The 21,500-nt window shown below is 39.4% G+C and overlaps 1 protein-coding gene and 1 long non-coding RNA gene across 5 annotated transcripts in view; one reads left to right on the top strand and one right to left on the bottom strand.

The window, feature by feature from the left end:
* pitx2 (paired-like homeodomain 2) overlaps positions 1 to 21,500 on the top strand; it is a 56,912-nt gene that overhangs the window by 32,772 nt on the left and 2,640 nt on the right. Inside the window, exons 1-2 of one of the 4 annotated variants that reach the window (XM_032555337.1) lie at positions 12,869 to 13,223; positions 17,063 to 17,131. In XM_032555337.1, coding sequence (XP_032411228.1) covers positions 17,086 to 17,131 — 46 coding nt within the window. In that variant the 5' untranslated portion in view covers positions 12,869 to 13,223; positions 17,063 to 17,085. Of the gene's footprint in view, positions 1 to 12,868; positions 13,224 to 14,529; positions 14,929 to 17,062; positions 17,132 to 18,653; positions 21,186 to 21,500 lie in introns of those variants that run through there. The other 3 variants (XM_032555336.1, XM_032555338.1, XM_032555335.1) reach the window with 3 other exon arrangements.
* Positions 8,261 to 13,578, bottom strand: LOC116714657 (uncharacterized). Its single transcript, XR_004338102.1, has 2 exons — positions 13,195 to 13,578; positions 8,261 to 9,029 (listed from the first exon to the last, which is right to left on the bottom strand). It is a non-coding gene; the product is annotated as an uncharacterized LOC116714657 (long non-coding RNA).

A 21,500-nucleotide genomic window follows, 5' to 3' on the forward strand; every position in this document is an offset into this window, starting at 1 on the left:
GAGTCGGCTTCTTGCACACAGAAGCAGGCCCTTCTGGCTGTGTGCAAGAAGGGTCTCCTGTAGTGGTCTGTATTACAGCAGTTCTGAAGAAGCCTCTGACTGAAGCGATCTGTTGTTTTAAAGTTGTCTCAATAAAAGAATGATTGGGATTGTCCATAATTTTCTTGTTTTTATGAAGAATCCATCTTTGCGTCGTCGTCTCCAGCCATCCCCAAACCAGAACCAGAACAGAACCAGCCTTCTTTGACCCCTGGCTCCGCCTGAGTCTTCTGGAGTTTCTGACAGAGTAGATCAGGCTGGATTGTGTTAAATGCGCCAGAAGAATCACACAACATGAACCTCACAGTGCTGCCTGTTTTGTCCAGATGACGGTGGATTTGTTGAAGCAGGTGTATGATGGAGTCTCCAAAGTGATAATCAAACTGAAGAGCATCCCGAAATGTGTAAAACAAAATAAAAAATCCTTCAATACATTACATGTATAATGTTTTAGATACTTTAACTCTGTCCAAGTTGCACATTTAACAGTTTGGAAGCTGCAGAGTCTCACAGAAATGGAATGTGAACAAGTCACTCTGATTAGGTTTTGTAATTACATGTTGCTTGTGCTATATTTGTAAAAATGACATTTGAAAAATATGAAACAAAAGTTAAAAAGAAACTCAACATGCAAAATGAAGTCATTCCAAAGGAGCTTCAACACGATCCCTCAAATCAACCGTTATCTGTCATACAAGAAATTCTTTGGTTCGATTCCCATAATTCTCTTTTTTCTCTCTCTCCATGAACTTTTCCCCCCAATTAATACTGCATGCATTTTGATTGCAAAAGTATTCCAGCTCCAGGAAGCCTGAGGATCAGGAACATTTCTCATGTCCAAAGTTTAAAATTGAAGAATCTCATTAATTGAACACAAGCATGTTTCTATTGTATCATCCTTGGCAATGTATTCCCTGTAAAAGTTTAACAAGGGGGATCATTCATCCATACTTTAGAAACTGAATCATATCATAACTCTTTGTGATACTGAAAACGTGTTAATCTCCCACTTCAGGGCGAAGGCATGTGCAGCTGAGGGTGGTGGGAGAAAAATCGTTTGAAAAGCTATGAAGCAAGATTTAAACTCTTCTAATCACATCTATCAACAAAAGCTTGCAAGTCAGTGCAAATGTGTTTCATGTTAACTAAACATAGTTTGTGACAGCCCAGCAATTAATGAAAACATTTGAGAGAGCGGGGAAATGCTCCTGGGTTGGTGTGGCCTTGGCTGACGCGCCACATGCACTGCAGTCCAGCGGCCGCTTGTCGCGGCCTCGGTGTCAGCATGCAGCCTGGCCTTCCTCCCAGGCAGCGGAACCAGATGCAACGCTGAACTCATCATTAACACATGTATCACATAGAAGCAGCCGCCACACAAACGGCCCTTTCATGATCAGGTTATTGCTCAGTCTCATTCTGGAGGGTGGCAAGAATTTCAGTTCAAAGAGCTGAAAGTGAAGGTGTCTGATTTCTGGTCCAGTTTGAGGTGTGGCAGAATCAGCCTCTCTGTTGCAACTATGTGTCATAAAAAGACAATTAACCAATACACAGATGTTAGTTCAGCATTGATTTCTTTATTAATGTATTTTAATTTCTTTATTTTTTTATTTGGTTGGATTAGTAAAATGAAAAACAGTCAGTCAATTTATAAAGCAACAACTGGCTTCTCAAGTTTATAGATTTTCAATCATGAATGCTCAGAGCTGGGCAGTAATTAATAATTACTGTCACTGTTACATTTACATTTTGAAAAAATGTACTTTAGTTTTACTACACCATACTTTTTACTTTTACATGAGTAACATTACTATGAAGTATTACTGCTCTTAGTTGAATAAAATTTCTGAATACCCAACTCACTGCAAGCAACTTCATTAAATGAAGAATAAATAAGTTTGAACCCAAAATGCTCCAGATACAAACACACAGTTTATGTTAAAGTGAGAACTCTTGTTTGACCACAAGCTTCGTTGTTCTGATGTTCATTTGTATCTGTGATACATATGAAGGTGAAAACAGATGCAGAAGACACTGATGTTGTCACTGGAAGTTCTTCACCCAGTTCTAACATAGACATGCACATCAACACACATCACATACTATATCAGTGTAGATCTGGCAGTAATCAGGCCTGGATACTGCAGGTGAAATTTAGCTGTTTCCCAAAAAACTGATGTTAAGCACAATTAATGAGCTGTAATCTGGATAACGCAAAAGGACTGACAGCTATCTATCTATCTATCTATCTATCTATCTATCTATCTATCTATCTATCTATCTATCTATCTATCTATCTATCTATCTATCTACCTACCTACCTACCTACCTACCTACCTACCTACCTACCTACCTACCTACCTACCTACCTACCTACCTACCTACCTACCTACCTATCTATCTATCTATCTATCTATCTATCTATCTATCTATCTATCTATCTATCTATCTATCTATCTATCTATCTATCTATCTATCTATCTATCTAGTTGTGCTTTAATTGTAGGAAAACTTGGTGGAATCATCTCTTGAAGTGTGTTTCTTTTCCACTGGTTCATCACAATGGAAACTCTTGTGTGACATTCACAGCATGCCAGAGGTCAGCAGCGTCACAGCAGAGCAAGCTGGCATGTCCGTCAAAGGACGTACTTGGAAACAATCTTAAGTATTATTTACGAGTCTGGCAACTGTCTTTTCAATGAACAATGACATCACCTAAGCTTAGCCCATTAAGCATTTATTTGCAGCAATGTGGCACCTCGCACATCAAGCTGTCCGCCTTATATTCCCTGTGCCACAAGCAGCCTGCAGTTAATTACATGATCTGACGGTCACCGAAGACGGGCCGGGCCTTTCTGATCACTGCAGGATGAACCGTTTTGTTGAGATAGCTCATCCCTACCGCCACCGAAAACAACAGCTGCTGTGCCCTTGAGCAAAGAGTTAACTAACATCAACTAAAGCGTGGCTGTTATGTAAAAATACACGTTTTTATACTGAAGTACTAAAGGCGGTCCAAAGAACGTTTAAAATCCAAATATTTTACTAACCTTTTTTATATGAAGTAAACACCAAAAACAGAAGATTTCAGAAAACTTATTAAATTACTACACACATCAGAATGGAATTAGTTTTATGTCTGTTAAAGGTTAAACTGCAGCGAACTGGTCCAGATTTATGTAAAGACATGTAAAATACTGCTCATGTAAACCCCACCAGGAGGAGCAACAGATTTGGTATTTAGGTGTAAATTTTGATTAATTAATCACATTTAAGTGTTAAAATGTTTTACCACAACTAATCACATTTTATTTCTGACTGGAACCTTTGTATTCATTCGTTTCTGGTACGGCCATAAATCTGAAGGACGAGCGACTTCTGCAAACAACATTGATGGAACAGCGAGGAAGTCGCTTCTCTTATGCCACTGGGGATTAATTTCTGTTTCATAAACCAGTCTGATGGTATGCTGGAAAAGACTATTGTTGTGTTTAAGTTGTGCTAAAATGTGTTAGCCCATCAGTGAAGCTATTCAAGCTTAAATTAGCATCTCAATGTTGAACATGTAGCAGCTAATGCTAATGTCAGCGTCCACAGTCCACATTTCTAAAGAAGTTCCAAGAATGATCAGAGTTTCTGAAACCCTTGAAGCTGAATGGTTATAAAAGCACTTTGTAACAATCTGATGTTTAAAGAACTTGAATAAGAGACTAGAAACAATAAATACCTTTATTGTTGAGCTCATATGTCTAGTTATTCAATACATTTTTTAATTGAAAATGTTGATTTTGGTTTTGATTAAAATGTGATTAATTGTGCACAAAGCTTATGCACATCCACTCAAACTTATTTCTCCTGCACATTTCAAACTAGTGACATGAATTTAATAATGCATATTCCTGAGGGATTACTAAACCAAGTCTTAACAGAACATGTGGGCGTGGCTCGGCCTCAACTTCTGATTTCTCACTATAAAACAGGAAATACTTAAGGAAACAGGATATGATGTGTTTTACTTGTGGATGTCTCTTGTTACACCTTTTTAATCCTGTCAATTTGAATCTGTCTCAAATAACAGAAGTCACTGTATGATTTACAGCTTTAATTTTGAATTGCAGTTTTAGCCAATCCTTCACTACCAAACAGCAAGTTTGTGTGATTCTAAGACAGAGGCTTGGGTTTCCTACAGCCTTTTGGTCTTCTGAATGCAGCAAAATCTGATTTTAAAGTTCTGCGGTGATAATATATGAGGGAAGGATCTTAAAACCTGCAGTCACAGCCTGCAGAACCTCAGAGGTGTCAGGACTGTTCATGTCTGCTGCAGTTTTGATTTTTTCAGAATTTTTTTTTGAGGCCATTGAATAGTGATGCAATCAACCTCCTTTAATCTTTATAATTAATCTTTTCTAATTAAAGCAAGTGTTTCTTTGATCTTTGAATATGAGCAGGCATATGCTTTGATTAATTGTTACCCAACAGGGTAATGCCACTTTCCGTTATGAAAAGAAGTAACCCTGAAGCTCTTTCTGTTAGACAGACAAGAACAAACATGATTTTTGCTCAACTGAACCTGGAAGTTCATGGACAGGTGCTTTTCAGGAGCACTGTGGGCTATTATTACCGTTACTGTGCCAAATTACAGAACATCTGCTTCTATTGAGGAGTTGGTGCTGTTGTCTTTTCAGCCATTTAGTGAATAAACCTTATTATTTTCTTTCTTGAAAAAAAAAGCATCTGCTGAAATGATGACAGCCCTGAAGCTACAGGGTTTTGTTGATGTGGGGTCTGAAGTCTGAAAGCCTTTTCCTGCACAGTAAAACATCTAACAGTCATTTAAACACACTAAAGAGTTCAGTCACCCTGCACTGCCCTACTGTTTTCCCACATTTTCTTTTGTAGTAATTCATTTTAGATATTGTTCATATTTAATATTTCGGTCAATATGTAAGCTTGTGTGATAGTAATCACAACTAAACACCTGCAAAATGTTTGCCTTAATTTCTTCATGTCTTTGTAAAGCTCCTCTGGTTCTGAGGAGTTCTGTAATCCAGCGTCAGTTGTTCCTTAAAGGCAGCACACAGTCGTTTGCCAATCAAACACATCACTGAACAGTTACTACTCACTGGTGTCTTCCCACATGCCTACAGTATCAAACCTAAATCCCAGTTAACAACCTGCCATGTTTATTTGTGCATGTGCAAGAGACTTCACTGAATATAATAAAATGTCTCTGGCTGCCTGAGAGGAACAACATGGCAAGTTATTGTCAGTGTTCACTGCCAGCGGTTTGCATGTTTACTATATAAACTGCACTGTGGGTTTTTATAAAAGCTGAAAAAATGGTGAGAACAAGGAAAGAAAATCACTTTTAGGGTGTTAGACTTTAATTTATCTGGCTCCATGTCACAACTTAAAACAGTAACCTATTTTATTGGGGCATTTTGTCATGGATCAGTACAAAGTAATTGTGAAATGGAAAGCTAAGCATTTGCCTTTTTTTTACTGAAAAGAATGTAAAAAAGTGTGGCATGCTTTATGCTGATTCCCCTCAATAAGATTTAATATAACCATTTTCCTTCAAAAGTCACCAAATTATTAAACAGAGTTCACTCAGGGAACAGAGCAGAGAGTCAGGGATGAAGATTTCTAGAAGCTTAAAGGAAATATATGTTACAAAACAATATCACAAGCTTTCTAGATTTAACAGAACACTGATCTACTGATGATTTAAGAGCTGAGTGCATCAGAAATATAAACATACACTGTAAAAAAAAGAAGAAAAAGATAGTAAAAAATACATCAAAAGGAAGTAAAATACCAACAATGAAATTACATTAAACCAAAAATGTAATTTTACGTAATTATAAAAACATCAAATAATACTTATTTGAGAAACTGGAGTAAACATTGAATTTTATTGTAAAAAAAATCTGTGATTTACTATAAAAATAAATAAATATGCATATTTAAAAAAGCAAATACTCCACTAGTACAAATATCTGCAGACTTTGAATTTTATAGGAGTATTTTGGAAAAACCACAGCTTATTATACCAAGACTGACAGAACTGACAGGGAGTAGAAGCAAAAGTCAGCAGAGAACCATCAAAGAGGCTCATGGGAACTCTGGAGAAATCCACAGAGACGTTTGTCTGCGGATAATGAAATAATTTTCTTAATAAGAAATTCATGCACTCCATTCAGTTTGATTAGTCTTGAACTTTTTCATAAAGAATACCCAAGAACTTCTCCTTTAGATTACCAAAGCAGGTAGAGAGATATTCCAACAGCTTTGCCGCAGTGATTGCAGCAACAGGCGGTTCTAGAAGATGTAAAAACGTCTTTATATAGATTTCTGTCTACCTATGTTGATCTCATCATTAGTTCTGTTTGGTTCTCTAAACTTTTGCTATTAACGTCCTAAAAACATTATTTAAATTATGATTGAGGAATGTCCCTACCACAGCAAATTAGCCAAATTATTAGATAACATGACAACACATTTATTTAGCATTTATGCAGACGTACACATGTAATTCAGTAAAGATCTGATGAGAATATTTCCCTGTTTTTCTGTAGAATTATTGCATAATTTCCTAACTTTCCAAAACCCAAATGTTGGACTAGAGGTCAAAGGTCAAATGATTTCTGATACACCATGAACCAAAATGTATCTTTTGCACTTGGTTTGATTTTTTTTATTGCAAAGCAGATATTCTTGACTTATTTCTATACCTTCAGATTCTTAATTGTTTTTTCTTCAGTTTTTGACTGAATGAGTTCAAACATACAGGACCCAAAACCTTCATGCTCTGTACCTTTCAGAGGCCGCTGGCCCTCACTGTGCTCAGTCCACAAACTCATTGTGTTTGGGGAAATCAAAGCTGGCAGCAGAGACAAAAATTGTGAATATGTATGCCTTTAATGCCTCTTATCCTGATGTTAGGTCAGGGTGTGTCCCCCGGACTTCCATAATAGTCTGCAATGAGAAGCTTGAGTAAACACAATCAATGAAAGATACTAGCATATGCACCACAGAGACTTCTGGAGTCCTGCTCCCCTCTCCCTTTTATTGGCTGGCACAACAACATTTCATAATTTTAGGATCACTAAGGTAAAATTATAACTCAGCAGCCATCATCAGTGATCTGTTTTGGGGAAAAAGCCTGACTTCATAACGGGGTTGCCCTCCCTGTCCCCGTCTGCCTCTCTCCCGCTGTACGGTTTTCCTGCATGCTCTCTTACTCCTGGATTACAATCTCTTCATCCATTATTAATGAAGTTAAACTACTAGTGGCATGCTGAATGTGCTGCATGGGAGATTTGTAGCTAATCCAGCGCAAAACAGCCCCAGTCACATAATGAAGGGAAAAAAAGAACAAATGTCAACAGTTTCACACTGGGACTGGATTAGACACCCCCACCCTCCTCATTCACGCACAGCCTCGCTCCCCCTCCCTCCTGCTCCTCCTCCTCCACGCTCACACAGGAAACCCTGCACACACACACTCAGACACATCCACCATGAAGAAACCTGAGCATCCACACACACCTCCCTCTCTCTTTGGATTAAACCTGAAGCACAGATTTGAGGGAAGAGGCCAACGAGCCGCAGAGGTCTGCATGAAACCTCCTCCACATGGCCACCAGGATTAACAGCTGCAACGTTGTTTCTTAAAATCTGTCACACTTACAGTCTATGAAGTTTGGAAAGTGACACTGAGATGTGCAGCATGGATGGGTGTTGACCCAGGCCCGTCTCTGGGGTCACTGCTAGTGTAGTTGTTGCACCGGCTGCAGTGAAAAACTGTATGCAGTGCAGCCAAGCGGTGAGGCTCCGTGAAACGGACAGACGAGCATGAAAGACTGGAACTAATGGCGACACGTGACATGGGACCAGCATCCTGATTACAGATTAGCCACGTTGTATCCACCCTCCCTCCGGCTCTCTTCTTCTATCTTTTTTTAATCCTTATCGCATCCGCATCAGATTTATCTAATTTCTCTTGCAAGTTTCTAACATCTGTCTCCTATTTTTTGTTCAGTCCAACCTTTGTAATCTATTAATTGTTTCTTAGTTGATTATAAACAGTTAGATCCTCCAAAGATTTGCAAGGCTAAGTACATGACTATCATCTATGAAAAAGACAATTTGACCAATCAAGGTCATGTTTGCTGATTTGCAGATAAGTTTTGATTCAAAAATCCAGAGAAAATTTTCAAACAAGTTGGTGCTTATTGATTTTATTGTGACAAAGTGCATTCAATAATACAGTTGGAGCAAAATGTTTCATCTCTTTCTGGGTCTGTTTAGTAGTTAATGCTGTCTGACTGGAGATAAAAAAAAATATTGGATGGTTCACATTCATTTTACAATACAAAACAAATTAATTGTAATCAGTTAATCAATTAAACTTTATAAAAAACATATTTCTTACAGTCAGGTGTAACAAAATTCTTTACAGGTTTAAAAAAAACCCAGACATTTAATGACTAGAGACCCACAATATGAAGATCAAAATGATGAAAAAATCACGTGATGAGATAGAGCAATATTTATTAATAGTAAAACAATTAAGAATTAAAGAGAGAGAAATCAACTAACATTATAGAGGAGCAGAAACTGTGGAAATGCAAGAAATATGAACGATAAAGTACATGTATATTTTAGAAGGAGATAAGATAAATAAAATCTATAAAAACAGCAAAGTTAAGACCATACATAGTACACATAAGTAACAAGATTAAGTACAGTAAAAACAGCAATGTCACAATAAAAAACAAATAAAGAATCTAGGAGTAGCTAAAATAAGAATGAAATAATAAACTATAAGGGATAATGAATAGCTATAAACTTGAAGTAAAAGCCAGACTGAATGGATCTGTCTTCATTTGGCTGTTGAAGATCTAAACTTCATGAAGGAATGGCGCCTCGACGCGTGTTTCACTTCTCCCTCCAGGCACCAGGAGAAGAACCTGAGAGGCCTGGAGGCTCTGGAGGACAGAAGCAGATTTATAGTTTATTACATTTTCATAATAGCTCTCTCAAAGAAATAGTACCCAAAAACAGCTTATAAATCTAAAACATAATTTTGGATTTTAATTTTTTGTCACACATGATATTTTTTGGATAGTGTGTAGAGTTCAGTTAACAGACAGAATTCAGAAATTCTGGTCAAACATATGACCTGAATTCTGCTAAGCTGCATGCAAACAGAGTTACTGAATCTAACAGTCCCTACAAGTTTAAATAGAAAAAAACTGATGTTTTTGTTTCACACGTGGTATTATGTTTCTACATGCTTTTTAAATACTGTTTCCAATTCAGAACTGCAATTTATTTAATTGGGATTATATGTAGAAAACCAAACCAAAGTGAAAGCGATGTGTGGTTCAATATCTTTTACCAATAATAATGTGGAAAGTTGGTGTGTAGTTGTATCCAATTTATTTTGATTCTGAAACTCCTAAATAAACTCCAGTGGAACCAACTGTCTGCATCAGAATCCATGTGTATAATTTGATTTGATCTTCCTATTATCTGATTGAGAATAGGAAGTGACCTGACTTTAGCGTGCTTTCAAAATAAAAGTATTGAAATGAAACAGACTTTCATGACAGTTAATGTGAAAACAAGTTTTCTGCAAGGAAAACCAGCAGTTATGGTGACTTTTCATGCAAACTGATGATCAGAGAAGCAGGAAAGAGGCCAAAAGTAACTCAGGAGGAGCTGTAGAGATCCTCCACTCAGGTGGAAGTATTTGTCGCTAGGCAGACCTCTGGTCAAAACAAAGGCTCAGTTAAAGTTCAGCTGAGAGTTTGTGGTAGAATTGACACTCTCCACCAATCCAACTGAGCTTTAGTTCTGTTGTAAAGAGGAATGGGTCAAATGTTCAGTGTAAAGATGCTCACAGCTGGTAGAGGTTGACTCCAGCAGATTGACCACAGAGTAAAGTGCTGGATTGTAGAGGGGTGAACACAAATACATCCCAGACTTTTCATATTTTCATTTATACACAACATTTAAAATCACACATCCTTTTCTTTACACTTTTCAATTATTATTAGCCAGACTACGATACATTGTGATGGTCTGCTGCATAAAATCCCAAAGTTTGTAATTTCAAAGTGACAAAATGTGAAAAGGTTTAATGGGTTTGAATATTTTTTCTGAGGCCATTAAAGGATGAATGTGTAGGAAATCAGAGGCAAATTTTTTAGAAAATTTATTTCCAGAAACATTTCATATTTGGTTTCTTTTTTTCCCTCAAAGCAACATTTCTTAAACTCCTGCATGTACTGATGAAACCAGCTCGATGTGAGGACATGTGAGAGGAATTGCTCTGCCCTTTTCTATTAAGTATGACCTTAAAGCATTTAACTTTCTCCTCCTACCATTAGGTGACACATAATTTTTTGTTTTAAGATCTCCATTAAGTTCTTGTTTTCCTCCTGCGGTGTGAAATCAACCCTCTGTGCGTCTCTGTGGGTCGTTTCATTCCTCTCCTCATTCTGCTTCTCTGCAGAAGAAGACCAATTAGAGGAGCTGATTGTGACCTCTGCATCCACCTCAGCTGTGCTGACAGGAGAGTTAGCATGTAGCCGGACTGTTTTACATGTTATCGATGGGCTGGGAGGCATCATAGTCATTTTATCACACCAATTTCATTCTTGGCCGATTTCCCTTTAGGCAGGTTAGTGGCAGCTTCCCATTGATTTTTTATGTAATTGATCAGAGACCTGCTGGAGCAATTTATTGGCCCACTCGCACCTGTGATTAAGGCTGAGGCTGCATGTGTTTATTCATGCACCAGCAGCTGCTTTCCCTGGGAGCGACCTCTGTGCAGTAAAACGCCGCGGTCCTCCGTGTGGAAACGGTCAGCCTAATGAAAGTCGTCTGGTCTCCAGGACGTTTCCCATCATGCCTGACCAAAGCCATGTCACGTCCAAAGTCAAGAGCAGCAGAGACGGCTTGTTTAGACCCGTCAGGGCTGACAGGCCTCACACACAAACAGAGCTGAGTTTAAATCAGAGTAATCTGTATTCATTTCAAGCTGCTTCATTCATGGAAGTAAAAATGAGAGCGCCCGGGGGGCCCAAACCCACAATGACATCAGCTTTGCATTTCTTTTGGTAGCCATCGATGGGATAATTACAGAAGAAGACAAAGACGAAGAGCTGAGTACTTTTTAAATATACACCATGTTAGCTGGGCACGTCAGGAGGAGCGAGGCGAGCAAAGGAAGCCGTTTACAGGCCTTACTAAACCACAAGCTGAGTTGGAGTGCTTAGCGTTGCTGCAGCTCATCTCCCTTTGGTACTGTGACAGAGCTGGAATAGCAAGGATCAGGCATAAAGCCGCTCAACAAGCTCAAGAGCTATCAAAGATCCACCCTTTTAATTTGGTTAATTTACAGCCAGCTTTTTCACTAATAACGCTCTTGGAGTGCTACTTGACAAATGGAAATACACACAGGATGTTTCTGACTTGGAGGAGAAAGTCTCAGTGAATGTTTTGTGTTTTTTTAGACATCTATCCCTTTTTCTAACTCCCTTCTTTGTTCTCTTCATCCTTCACTGACTTCCTTCTTCCCAACAAGCCACTCTTTCAATTAAGCTCAACCATAAATGAAACAAAATTTCTGCTCATTATTAGACTTCTACCATATTAGCAGATCCGTTCAAAGCCTTGTGGCTTTGGAAACAACACTTACAACTTCAAGTTTTACGATGTGACCCGCAGAATTTTGGTCAGACTGAACATCGTGAAAATTACATGTGGTTTTAGGCCAAATCTGTGAAAAAAAGGAAAGAGAAACGAAGAAACTGTTTTCAGACGCAAAGGCAAATACCAAATAATGAAACCACTTCATATCTACTAAAGCTTCCTGCATGCAATACAATACACTGGATAATGTTATGGGAATATGTGAATTTATTCAAAAATAACTGTGCTGAAGGAAGAAATTACAGAGGCATTCCTTTGTGATTTGACTGTGATATGAGTTATCCATAAAGGCACGTTCAGGATGCAACGGTGGGAGAGGGATATGAGGTGCAACAAACTACCCTGTGAGGAAATTAAATGAGACAAATTCACTCCGGTGTCAGAGTTTATTACTCAGAGCAGCTGCACATTACGGTGATTCAACAAAGAAGAAATGAGACTAAAGTCTGCATTAATTACAGTGATGCATGGGAGTGATGTCAGGCCTTTTGGTTAGAAATCTGCTCACATGCAGGAGCATCTCAATAAATTACAACTTCAATGTAAAGGTCATTTATGTCAGTTCAAAATGAAACATAATAACTACAACAAAATGATTTTAATACAGTATATTATGGCTATTTTAAGGCCTTTGCAATCCTGAGGAAGGACTTAAGAGATGTCCAGCAACCACCAAAGGTCATTACAAGCATTCCAGTTGAAAGTTTTGTGGAAGGAAAAAGTCTGGTAGAAAAAGATGAGCAGGGGTTAGTTGCACAGAAACCCGAACCACAGAGAATCTATGGGTTGAGACACCAGAGCCAACAATGCAGGCAAGCTTTTACATTTTTAAATTGTGACTCTAATAAATAAAATATTTTACATTGAGATGCATTTACAATGTCTAAACAGCAAATATGCACAAATGTAATAACAATTTTGCATGTAAGAAATGGAACCAACTGCTGAGTTTTGTGAATTCAAAGAAAGAAGTTCCTGTTTTTAAAGGAGCCCAGATGAAGCTCTGTTAACGGCTGACTGCCTGTAGTCTATCATCTCTCCTCCCTGAAGTGCAGGCTCGCATGCCGTGCTGATATACATAAAAAGCTGCAGAGAGTGTTTTGAAATCCTCTCCAGCGCATGCAGGAGGAGGGAAAAGTTGAAGTGTCCAAACTGCGCTGACACAGACGAGCTGATGTGCTCGTTAAGAATCAGGAGAGAGCACCAGCGGAGCAGGTCACCCTGCTTCTCACATCACAGCCCCATCAGAAATTCTTTCAAGTGTCCTTCTGCGTCGCCAAAGATGACAACGGCAAATCGATAAGCGCTTGAAATGAAAAGAAGCCGTCGGTTTGCCCCCGAGGCGAAAGATTTCATACCCGCCAGCCTTGTCTGAACTTCAGGCATTCCTCTGCATCTTTCTGCGTGAGAAAGAGGAGGCTGTTCACTTACTTTTTTTCTTCCTCTCTTTGTGTAAGAAGGTAAGAGAAGCATATGCGGCCGAAGCGTCAAGCCTCTCCAGACGCTGCGCTCCCTCTTTCTTCTGTACTTGCAGGCGGGGCGTGATGTGGAGAAATCTCTGTGATGCAGGGCTGATGCTTTCTTCTTTTATTTGCATTTTCTCTCATTTGCGCGTGTTTGGTAGGCTTTCTTTGAGAAATTGGTGAAATCCTGACAAACCGGGATGTTTGACATGAAATGTTTGACATAAATTTGTCCCTCCATCACACCGCAGGTCAGGCTCAGATGACTAGAAAATATTTAAAACAATCCCGACTGGATCTTTTATGAGTCCAAATACGTTCAATTGACGAATTTTTTTTTATTTATTTTGTATTTATTCCTACAATTAGTTATTTTTATTCCAAAAAATGTAATTTATTAAATATATTTCCAATTACTTGATTTTAATTATATATTTTTTTTCTTTTTTTGAGGAAGAAACGACGCGCACGTTTTGCTTCAGTGTCCCCCTTTTGCTTGGAAATTCCCGTGTGGATGAGCGCATTAATTACTGGCTTAATGGGAGTATGACTAAAAATGTAAAAGGCGGATTATGTGCCGGGATGGCGGGCTGGTGGAGGGGGCGGTGCGGGGCGGTGCGGTGCGGGGGGACTAACGCAGGCCTGCGTCCGTCCGGTCTGCTCGCCCCGCTTAAGATGCGGGTGGAAAACGCATGCAGTGTGCATCAAACGAAATGGATCCATAAAGAACATTTGCATCCGAGCCAGCTGTTCCCTCCGTCCGCACATTAATCCGCAACACGATAGCGCTCTGTCTGGCGCAGATCGAGGCCACTGCATCTTTATAAAGCGACTCTCTCAGCTTTTATTTGAAATATTATGTTTTGTGGGTGTATTAAATTAGCAATAAAGGATATTTTGTGTCTTATCAAACAGTCTTTAATTGAGGCTGAAAAGAGAAAATATGTAATTATTATCTGAATTTAATAGATATAAACTGTTTGCAGACAGCTGTGGTTGCGTCTTGTTTATTTTGCGCATAATTTACCAAAGTTATAAATAGTTTGTACTTTTATTAATAAGGAAATCAGTCATTAAAAGTTATACACGCCCGTAATGTTTAGATAAAAAGTCGCTTTCATCACCTCTTCCTTCTTGAAAAGACGCATCAGAATTTTTGGATTGTTGGTGAAAGTTGAGAGTTGCCCTCTGCTCTATACGCAAACATACACACCCCTCTGTGAGCGCGCGCACACACATGCACACACACACACACACACACACACACACACACACACACACGAGTTCCCCTCTGAGCTCAAAAGCTGGAAAAATTGCGCCACTCCTGGAGCGTCTTTCAAGAGAGGAAAAAAAGTTGAGGAAGACAGAAGAGGACGAGCCAAGGGGAGACTCGGATGAAAGCGCCTCCTTCGCACTTTCTCCGCGCGCTGTAAACAGACACTTATTTATGCGCATAAATGAAACAAACCTAAAGGCAGCGCCGCGTCTCTTTTTTTGGATACGCGCGGCGTGTGGGAGCTCCTCCATGCGACGCTCACGGTTACAGACAGAAAGTTCACCGCCGCTGGAGCTCGAGGTTGTCTGAGTTTGAGCCGTGAGCGCGGCTTCTGAGGACGGTGGGATTCATTTCCTCACTTTACAAAAAAAAGCCGACGGCTTGGAGACAGAAAAAAATCCCTGTCCCGTCCGGTGTCCGCAGCTGGTGAGTAGCGCTTTGAGTAAAAAAAGAAAAAACAGGAGAACCGAAATGTGAGCTATAGTGAGTGAGGGAATTTGTTCCACTTTGTGCGTTTTCTGATGTGTATTTCAAAGCCGTGACTGGAGGAACATAAATGGGGATGTGAGGGCACGGTTTGGCGCACAGGTCGGTGGATGATCATGAGGTGTTATTATAGCGGTGATGGAGAACTGGAACACGGGAGAGCGCAGAGTGAAACATGCAGTGTGATCCTATTTATGCGCAACAACTATCAAAAAAGGCAAACAGCGAACATTTAGAATAATTCAATCTTCTATCTGGAGTCTAAAAACATCGATAGGTTAAAATCCCTCTTGTTGTGATTATTAGTAAATGTTCAGCTGATGTAGGTGGAAATTCATCACTTTTGTTCCTTAAGAGAATAAAGTAATAGAAATAACGTGCTGATGCTGACAGTCCCGCGTCTTTAATTAATACAGGACCATATGATGGAGGTTAGTGGCTCATCCTGCCGGTGATGGCTGCAGCCTCGTGCTCACGCTGTGCTAATTTCACGAGTAAAGCCTGCGTGGGGCGATGCCAGCTTTCTGTCTGCACTGGGCCCGATGCCACGAGACTCACTGATTCACATCAACTGCTGGTGCTGAGAGCAAACGGGCTCCACGGAGTGAGAATGAATGGATGAACGGGATGAAAATAAGTAAAGTGGTGATGGCGATGCTGATGCAGCCATCTTTAAACTGCTCCCACAGGGCAGTTTATCCCAAACAGATATTAAAAAGAAGGGCCTCTGGCGGATAAGGCATCATTACCCTTTAAATTAATCTAAATTGTATTATTATTATTATTATTATTATTATTATTATTATTATTATTATTATTATTATTATTATTATTATTATTATTATTTAGTGCATTGCTATTCTTTTTTTTAAATTAAGAAATTCATTTTCTTCACTTTTCTTTTCACTTTGCTTTGTATTTAAAATGTATTTACATTTAATTTAATTTGAATTTTATTTCTTTTGCGTAGTGTCATTTGTTTCTGGAAAAAGGAAATGCAAACTTTTAAAATAATATTTGTAAAAGCAGATAATTTGTGGGAGGATTTATGTGATTTTTGCTGTATTAAAATCTCAGTTTTCTAAAGAAAATCAAAGCAGGTTTTCCTTCAGAGGCCGCAGAAAAGCCCGGGCTGCATGTGGAGCTCTCATTAAACCTCTCTGATTAGATAACGCGGAGCAGCGTGCAATAACCTTCCACCTTCCAGCCTGGCCGCCCACTCTTTCATTTTGCTGCTGAAAAATAGAGAAGGGCTTCTGGAGAACTGTCGCGCAGCTACACACCGTGTAAAACTTAACCTCCAATATCTGCATCCTCTGAATGAAAAACAGGGAATATAAAAAAAAACGCAGCGAAGATGTAGAGCAGGTGAGGAGGAGAAGTGAGGAAAATGGTTAACAGCATGACTGCATGCAAATTTCCTCCCGCCTCGAATTATCATAAGCAAACAGTGTGAGCCTGGACTAATAAAAACCCATCTGTGTAACTTCATATCGAGGTAGTATGAGGGGTTGCGATAATGAATTTTGTAATATCCCACCGACAGACATCTCAATCAGACTCTAATCCCGTGATTTTACCACGGAATCACTCCACTTCCAACTGCTGCAGACAGCAGCAAAACACGCGTGGAGGCTCAGGCAAAACACGACGTGTTTTACCCACGCCACAGAAATCAGACAATGCAGTAAAACAATCGGAAATGTGTCGACAGCAAGTGAGGAGGGCGTCACAATTATTGTTTTAATGCAGCTGCAATTTCTGACACGCTTCAAAAAAAAGTTTAAGCAGAAAAAAACTCATTAGAAATATTTCACTGACAGTCATCACTGATTCAAATTTATTAATTTATCCTCTTAAATTAATTAGCGCCATGTCTGTATCCCCTGATTTTTCAAGCTTGATTTTTTAAATGTAAATTCTTTCTTTTATTTTTTGGTCAATTTTAAAGTGTTTCAGAGAATTATCTGAAAACATCACTGTTATTACAGAAAACTGAAATGTTTTATAACCTTAAATGCTGTTTAGCTTGTAATCAAACTAACTGAATCTTTTGTGTTTATCTAAATTGCAGAACAGTGACCTCACAGCGCCACAATGGAGTCGCACTGCCGCAAACTGGCCACCACCTGCGCACAAATAGGTGAGTCTCCTCAAGTTTATTCATTTAAAAACAGCGAAGAAAAGAGAAAAAAATCCATTCAGACATTTAATATTACCATCCTCAATTAATCATTCAAATATTCCGGTTATAATAATAATAATAATAATAATAATAATAATAATAATAATAATAATAATAATAATAATAATAATAAATTAAAAAGAAGGAATTTTAGTAATTATCTCAATTCATTCTTATGATTGAGAAACAACCTCCTTCACTAATTACGTCAACGTGACGTCGGTCTAAGATTTTCTTTTTTTCTGATAAAATGAAAAATAGCCCAGGTACATATTTTTTCTGTCAATTTTAGCAGTTTGATCAAAAAATGTGAAGACATATTGGCCTCTCTGTGGGTCATTGTTCTTTGTCTTAGTGCGCCACCTGCTGGTCAGATGTATTCTCCAAATTTACAGCAGGCTGAGTTGATGACGTCTGGTTTGAGCGAGTAAATAATGTTTAGCCGAATTCAGTTTCAACCAATTGTTTATTTCATTCTATTTTTTTTTTTACAATTTTGAACGCAAATCACATCTAAGTAAAACAAATTTTATCACGTCAATTTTTCAATGTATTCAGTGAATCACGATTTCCAAAAACAAAAAAAACAAAACAAAAAAATTCTTTCAGTAAAATGGAATTATGTCATTGCTCTCTAATTCGATTCGAAAATCACATTCAGCTGTAAACGAACAAACTATAACTTTGATTGTGTAACTCAGTAAACACCGATGCGGCTGCTGGATTCATCCCTTCATCCAAACCGCCGCATATTAGGAATAATATGATTAATAGACGCAGAAACTGGCGAGCAGGAGCTGCAGCTCACAGGGAGACGGGCGTCATCTGTGCCGCCCTGTAATATATGCAGCGCTCGGTAGATTGGCTCCTGGGAAAACTAAATGTATAATGAAAGCCCATTCGTGAGCAGGAATACGCTAATGGTGGAATCTGATGTCTTCTTAATCCTATGTAAAAAGCCTTGTCGTCTCCCGCTATATTGACTGAATTGCTAATTAATGGCCCTCTATGGCGGAGGCCTATTGCACCAGTAATCCGCAGAAGAGAGATAAAGCATTCAGATTGTAGAAATGAAGAGGAAACCGATAATCCACTTCAAGTTTAGTATTACAATATGGCTGGAAGAGGAAAAAATGACATCACACTGTTTGATGTATTATTATTATTATTATTATTATTATTATTATTATTATTATTGTTTTGTGAAAATCTTCGTCATTTCTTGTGTTTCACATAACAAACGCATCTAAATGGTTCCGTTCCAGTTGATTTGTCATGTAATCGGCCTGCAGGAGTATTGACTGATGTGTGTTTCTGTGCGTGTCGGTGGTCTGCTGGTATTTATATATATATATATATATATATATATATATATATATATCATAATTACTGCGCCAAGTCCAAATGTGCTGCAAGAAAGCGCGTCCGCTTGGCCACGTGGAAGATGAAGGATTCCTTCTTTACTTTTCTAAAGATGATGATGATGATGATGATGATGATGATGATGATGGTTATGCATGTGAAGGTGCTTTTTCATCCGATTTGCTCTTCCTCGATCTGCTTCATCACATCTCTGTCACTGGTTTTCACACTTTTTCTTTATTGCGTCACGTTCATTAAAAGAATGACATGAAAAATGAGATGAAAAGGAAGAAAAATGTCCCAGACGGCGCAGCCTGCAGGACCCGCAGCAAAGTGAGGACAGATCCGGTTTAAGCCTCATGATGGAGTAATCCGTCCTCACCAAAGCAGGTCTGCGGCTGCTGGAGGCCCGCGCGCCTCCGCCGAGCTTCATTTAATGAATCTGAGAAGCCTAACACTGAGGGGGTCAAGAGGATCACTGCATTTGACAGCTAGTGTGTGGCTCTTTTGCATGTCGTGAATCAGGAAGTCTGTGAGGTCAGGCTTCTTGTGTCTTGGACTCAATTTGTTGAGGACTGTTTTGCTTTTATTGCCTTTGACCGAAAATCCACACTGGAAGAATTCAACAAATTAAATTGGTTTCTTTGGCTAGATTTTTGTCAGCGTTTTTGGAAAGAAATAATTTTGGTTTTAACTGCTGAAAGCCACTCAGTTAAATCATTCTATTGTAATTATTGCTCCTCTAGTTTGTCCTTTAAGAGCTGTTTTTGATTAATCCATAAAAAGAAGTTTTAGATTCATTCTGTAAAGTTTTTACAAAATGAATCTAAAGTTAAAATGTCTCATGTTTCTCCTCATAGTAGAGCTCAGCCTGTCAACCAGTTTAACTTGAACATTAACTCGGTCACTACTTTAGTTCTAGATGGACACAAGTTTACCACCAACACAAACCTGTTCCAGACATGGCATGTCTTCTGCGTCCCAATCAGCAAAACTCTGTGACTTTATCTAAATATACTTTAAAATAGTTGATGGGAGTCAAACTGCTTATAAGGAAAACATAGCAAGAGGATAAATAAATGATTCTGCAGCCTGAAGTCATTTTGATCTCAAAATCTATAAAAGTTCAGAAAATTTCAGAAGTTTTGTTCACACTTGTCCAATGGAAGTGAAATTAGGTCAAATCTCTATTTTAACTAAATGGGAATTAGATTTTAACAGATGATCATGTTGTACTGAGGAAGACTTGAAGTCAAAAACTCATTAGAAAAAAGAAGTTCTCTTTTTCACAGAGGTTGTTCCCTGGTGTGTCTGTTGCGATTCATCCATAAAAATCTGAATCTGACTGTGGAGCAGCAGGGGCAGCCTGTTACATGGTGGTGGGAGCATTATGCTGTGGGGATGCTTTACTTCAACACATCCGAATTCTATAATAAAAATTCTGATCTGAATGTTTACAAACTGAAGTGCTTGCTGTAAATTAGCCTTTGGATGGAGTCGCTTGACTCTTTTCCTTCAGCGCCTCCATTCTGCGCTCCTGTGCGAACACACATGCGGCACGTGTGCGCTTTTTTCACATAGCTTGCGTGTCTGGCAGTTAGCGTCAGTTGACAAGTGCGCGCAGATAGTTTTGGAGCGCGCTGGCGCCACCACAGCCCTTCGTTTGAAGTTAACATTTGTTTGTCCTTTCACGGGACCTCTGCGGTGCAGAAGGTGTTTGTCTTTGATATTCAGTGCGCATCTATTTTCTTTGCGCCTTTCAATAAAAGCCGCTTTATCCACTGAGCAAACTGCAGCGACAGAGCCGGAGAGAGCGCGGCTCAGCCTGGGTATCAGCGGCACTCCATCTCTTTACCGGGCCACTGGACCCGTCTCATAAAATGAGGCCAAACTGTGTTATTTTCATTTTTATTTGGTCTTGGGCTGCTGCGCAGCGGCGGCTCGGGGCGCAGCTCGGTACACCGTGCGTCTCATCTGACTTTACATGCTTTTATTTGGAAGAGGAAAAATAAGCGCCAGCCCCGGCATAAATACACTGGCAGACATATCTCGTTTCTGCGAGCTCCGGTTGGTTGGGCACATCCGCATGGACTCGCCTGTCAGAGAGAATTGGGGCGGAGGCAAAGCGGTGACGTGGAGGTGTGGAGAGAGGCGCAGTTGGATGGGCAGAGCACAGGCAACAGCTGAAATGAGCAGAGAGCGCTGGAGTGTGTGTAAGCCTCTGGATCTAATATCACCTACCTGTCCTTGTCACTCTGATAGTCAGCCAAGGTAGCCGCAGTTTTCCACCGATGCTGTGATAAAAATCAATGGCCTGTTTTAAAGCGTTCTCCAGTTTAAACAGAACGAGGGCTTCATCTCAGCAAGAGGAACTGTGCTGCTGTGCGCTTTTTGGACAGCTGAACACATTCCGGAGTCGGACTTTCCGCTCAGCCTTCCTGTGCTAGAAGCTCGTGAGATCTTTCACCGATGAGCTCTATGAGGGATCCATTAAATATAGACCACCACCTCACAGGGAATAAACTCGCCTCCACGCACCACACGGCTCTGGCGATGGCGTCCAGCCTGCAGCCGCTGCAGCGCTCCGTGGACTCTAAGCACCGGTTAGAGGTGCACACTGTGTCGGACACATCGAGCCCGGAGTCTGTGGGTAAGAACCGGCCGGGGTTTTACCCGGAGTCCCAGAGATCATCTGGTTATGAAACAATAGTTGCTATCAGTCACCATGAAGGGAGATTTATATGCATAAAAACCGGAGCTGTCATTTTAATAGCAGCTCATTTGTCTCTGGTTTGACGGTGAATTATTGTTTTTTCTATTGTTTGTTTTTAAACAGTTTAAATAGTTTCTTGTATTTTTAGCATTATTATAAAAAGTAGAATGCGATTTAAAAGGAAAAAGTATATGTTTTTAAATCAATAAAAAGTTCTTCACAAGGATAAAAAACAATCTAGGTTTTATTCTT

This window comes from Xiphophorus hellerii, chromosome 23, assembly GCF_003331165.1.
Source record: "Xiphophorus hellerii strain 12219 chromosome 23, Xiphophorus_hellerii-4.1, whole genome shotgun sequence".
Classification (NCBI taxonomy): domain Eukaryota; kingdom Metazoa; phylum Chordata; class Actinopteri; order Cyprinodontiformes; family Poeciliidae; genus Xiphophorus; species Xiphophorus hellerii.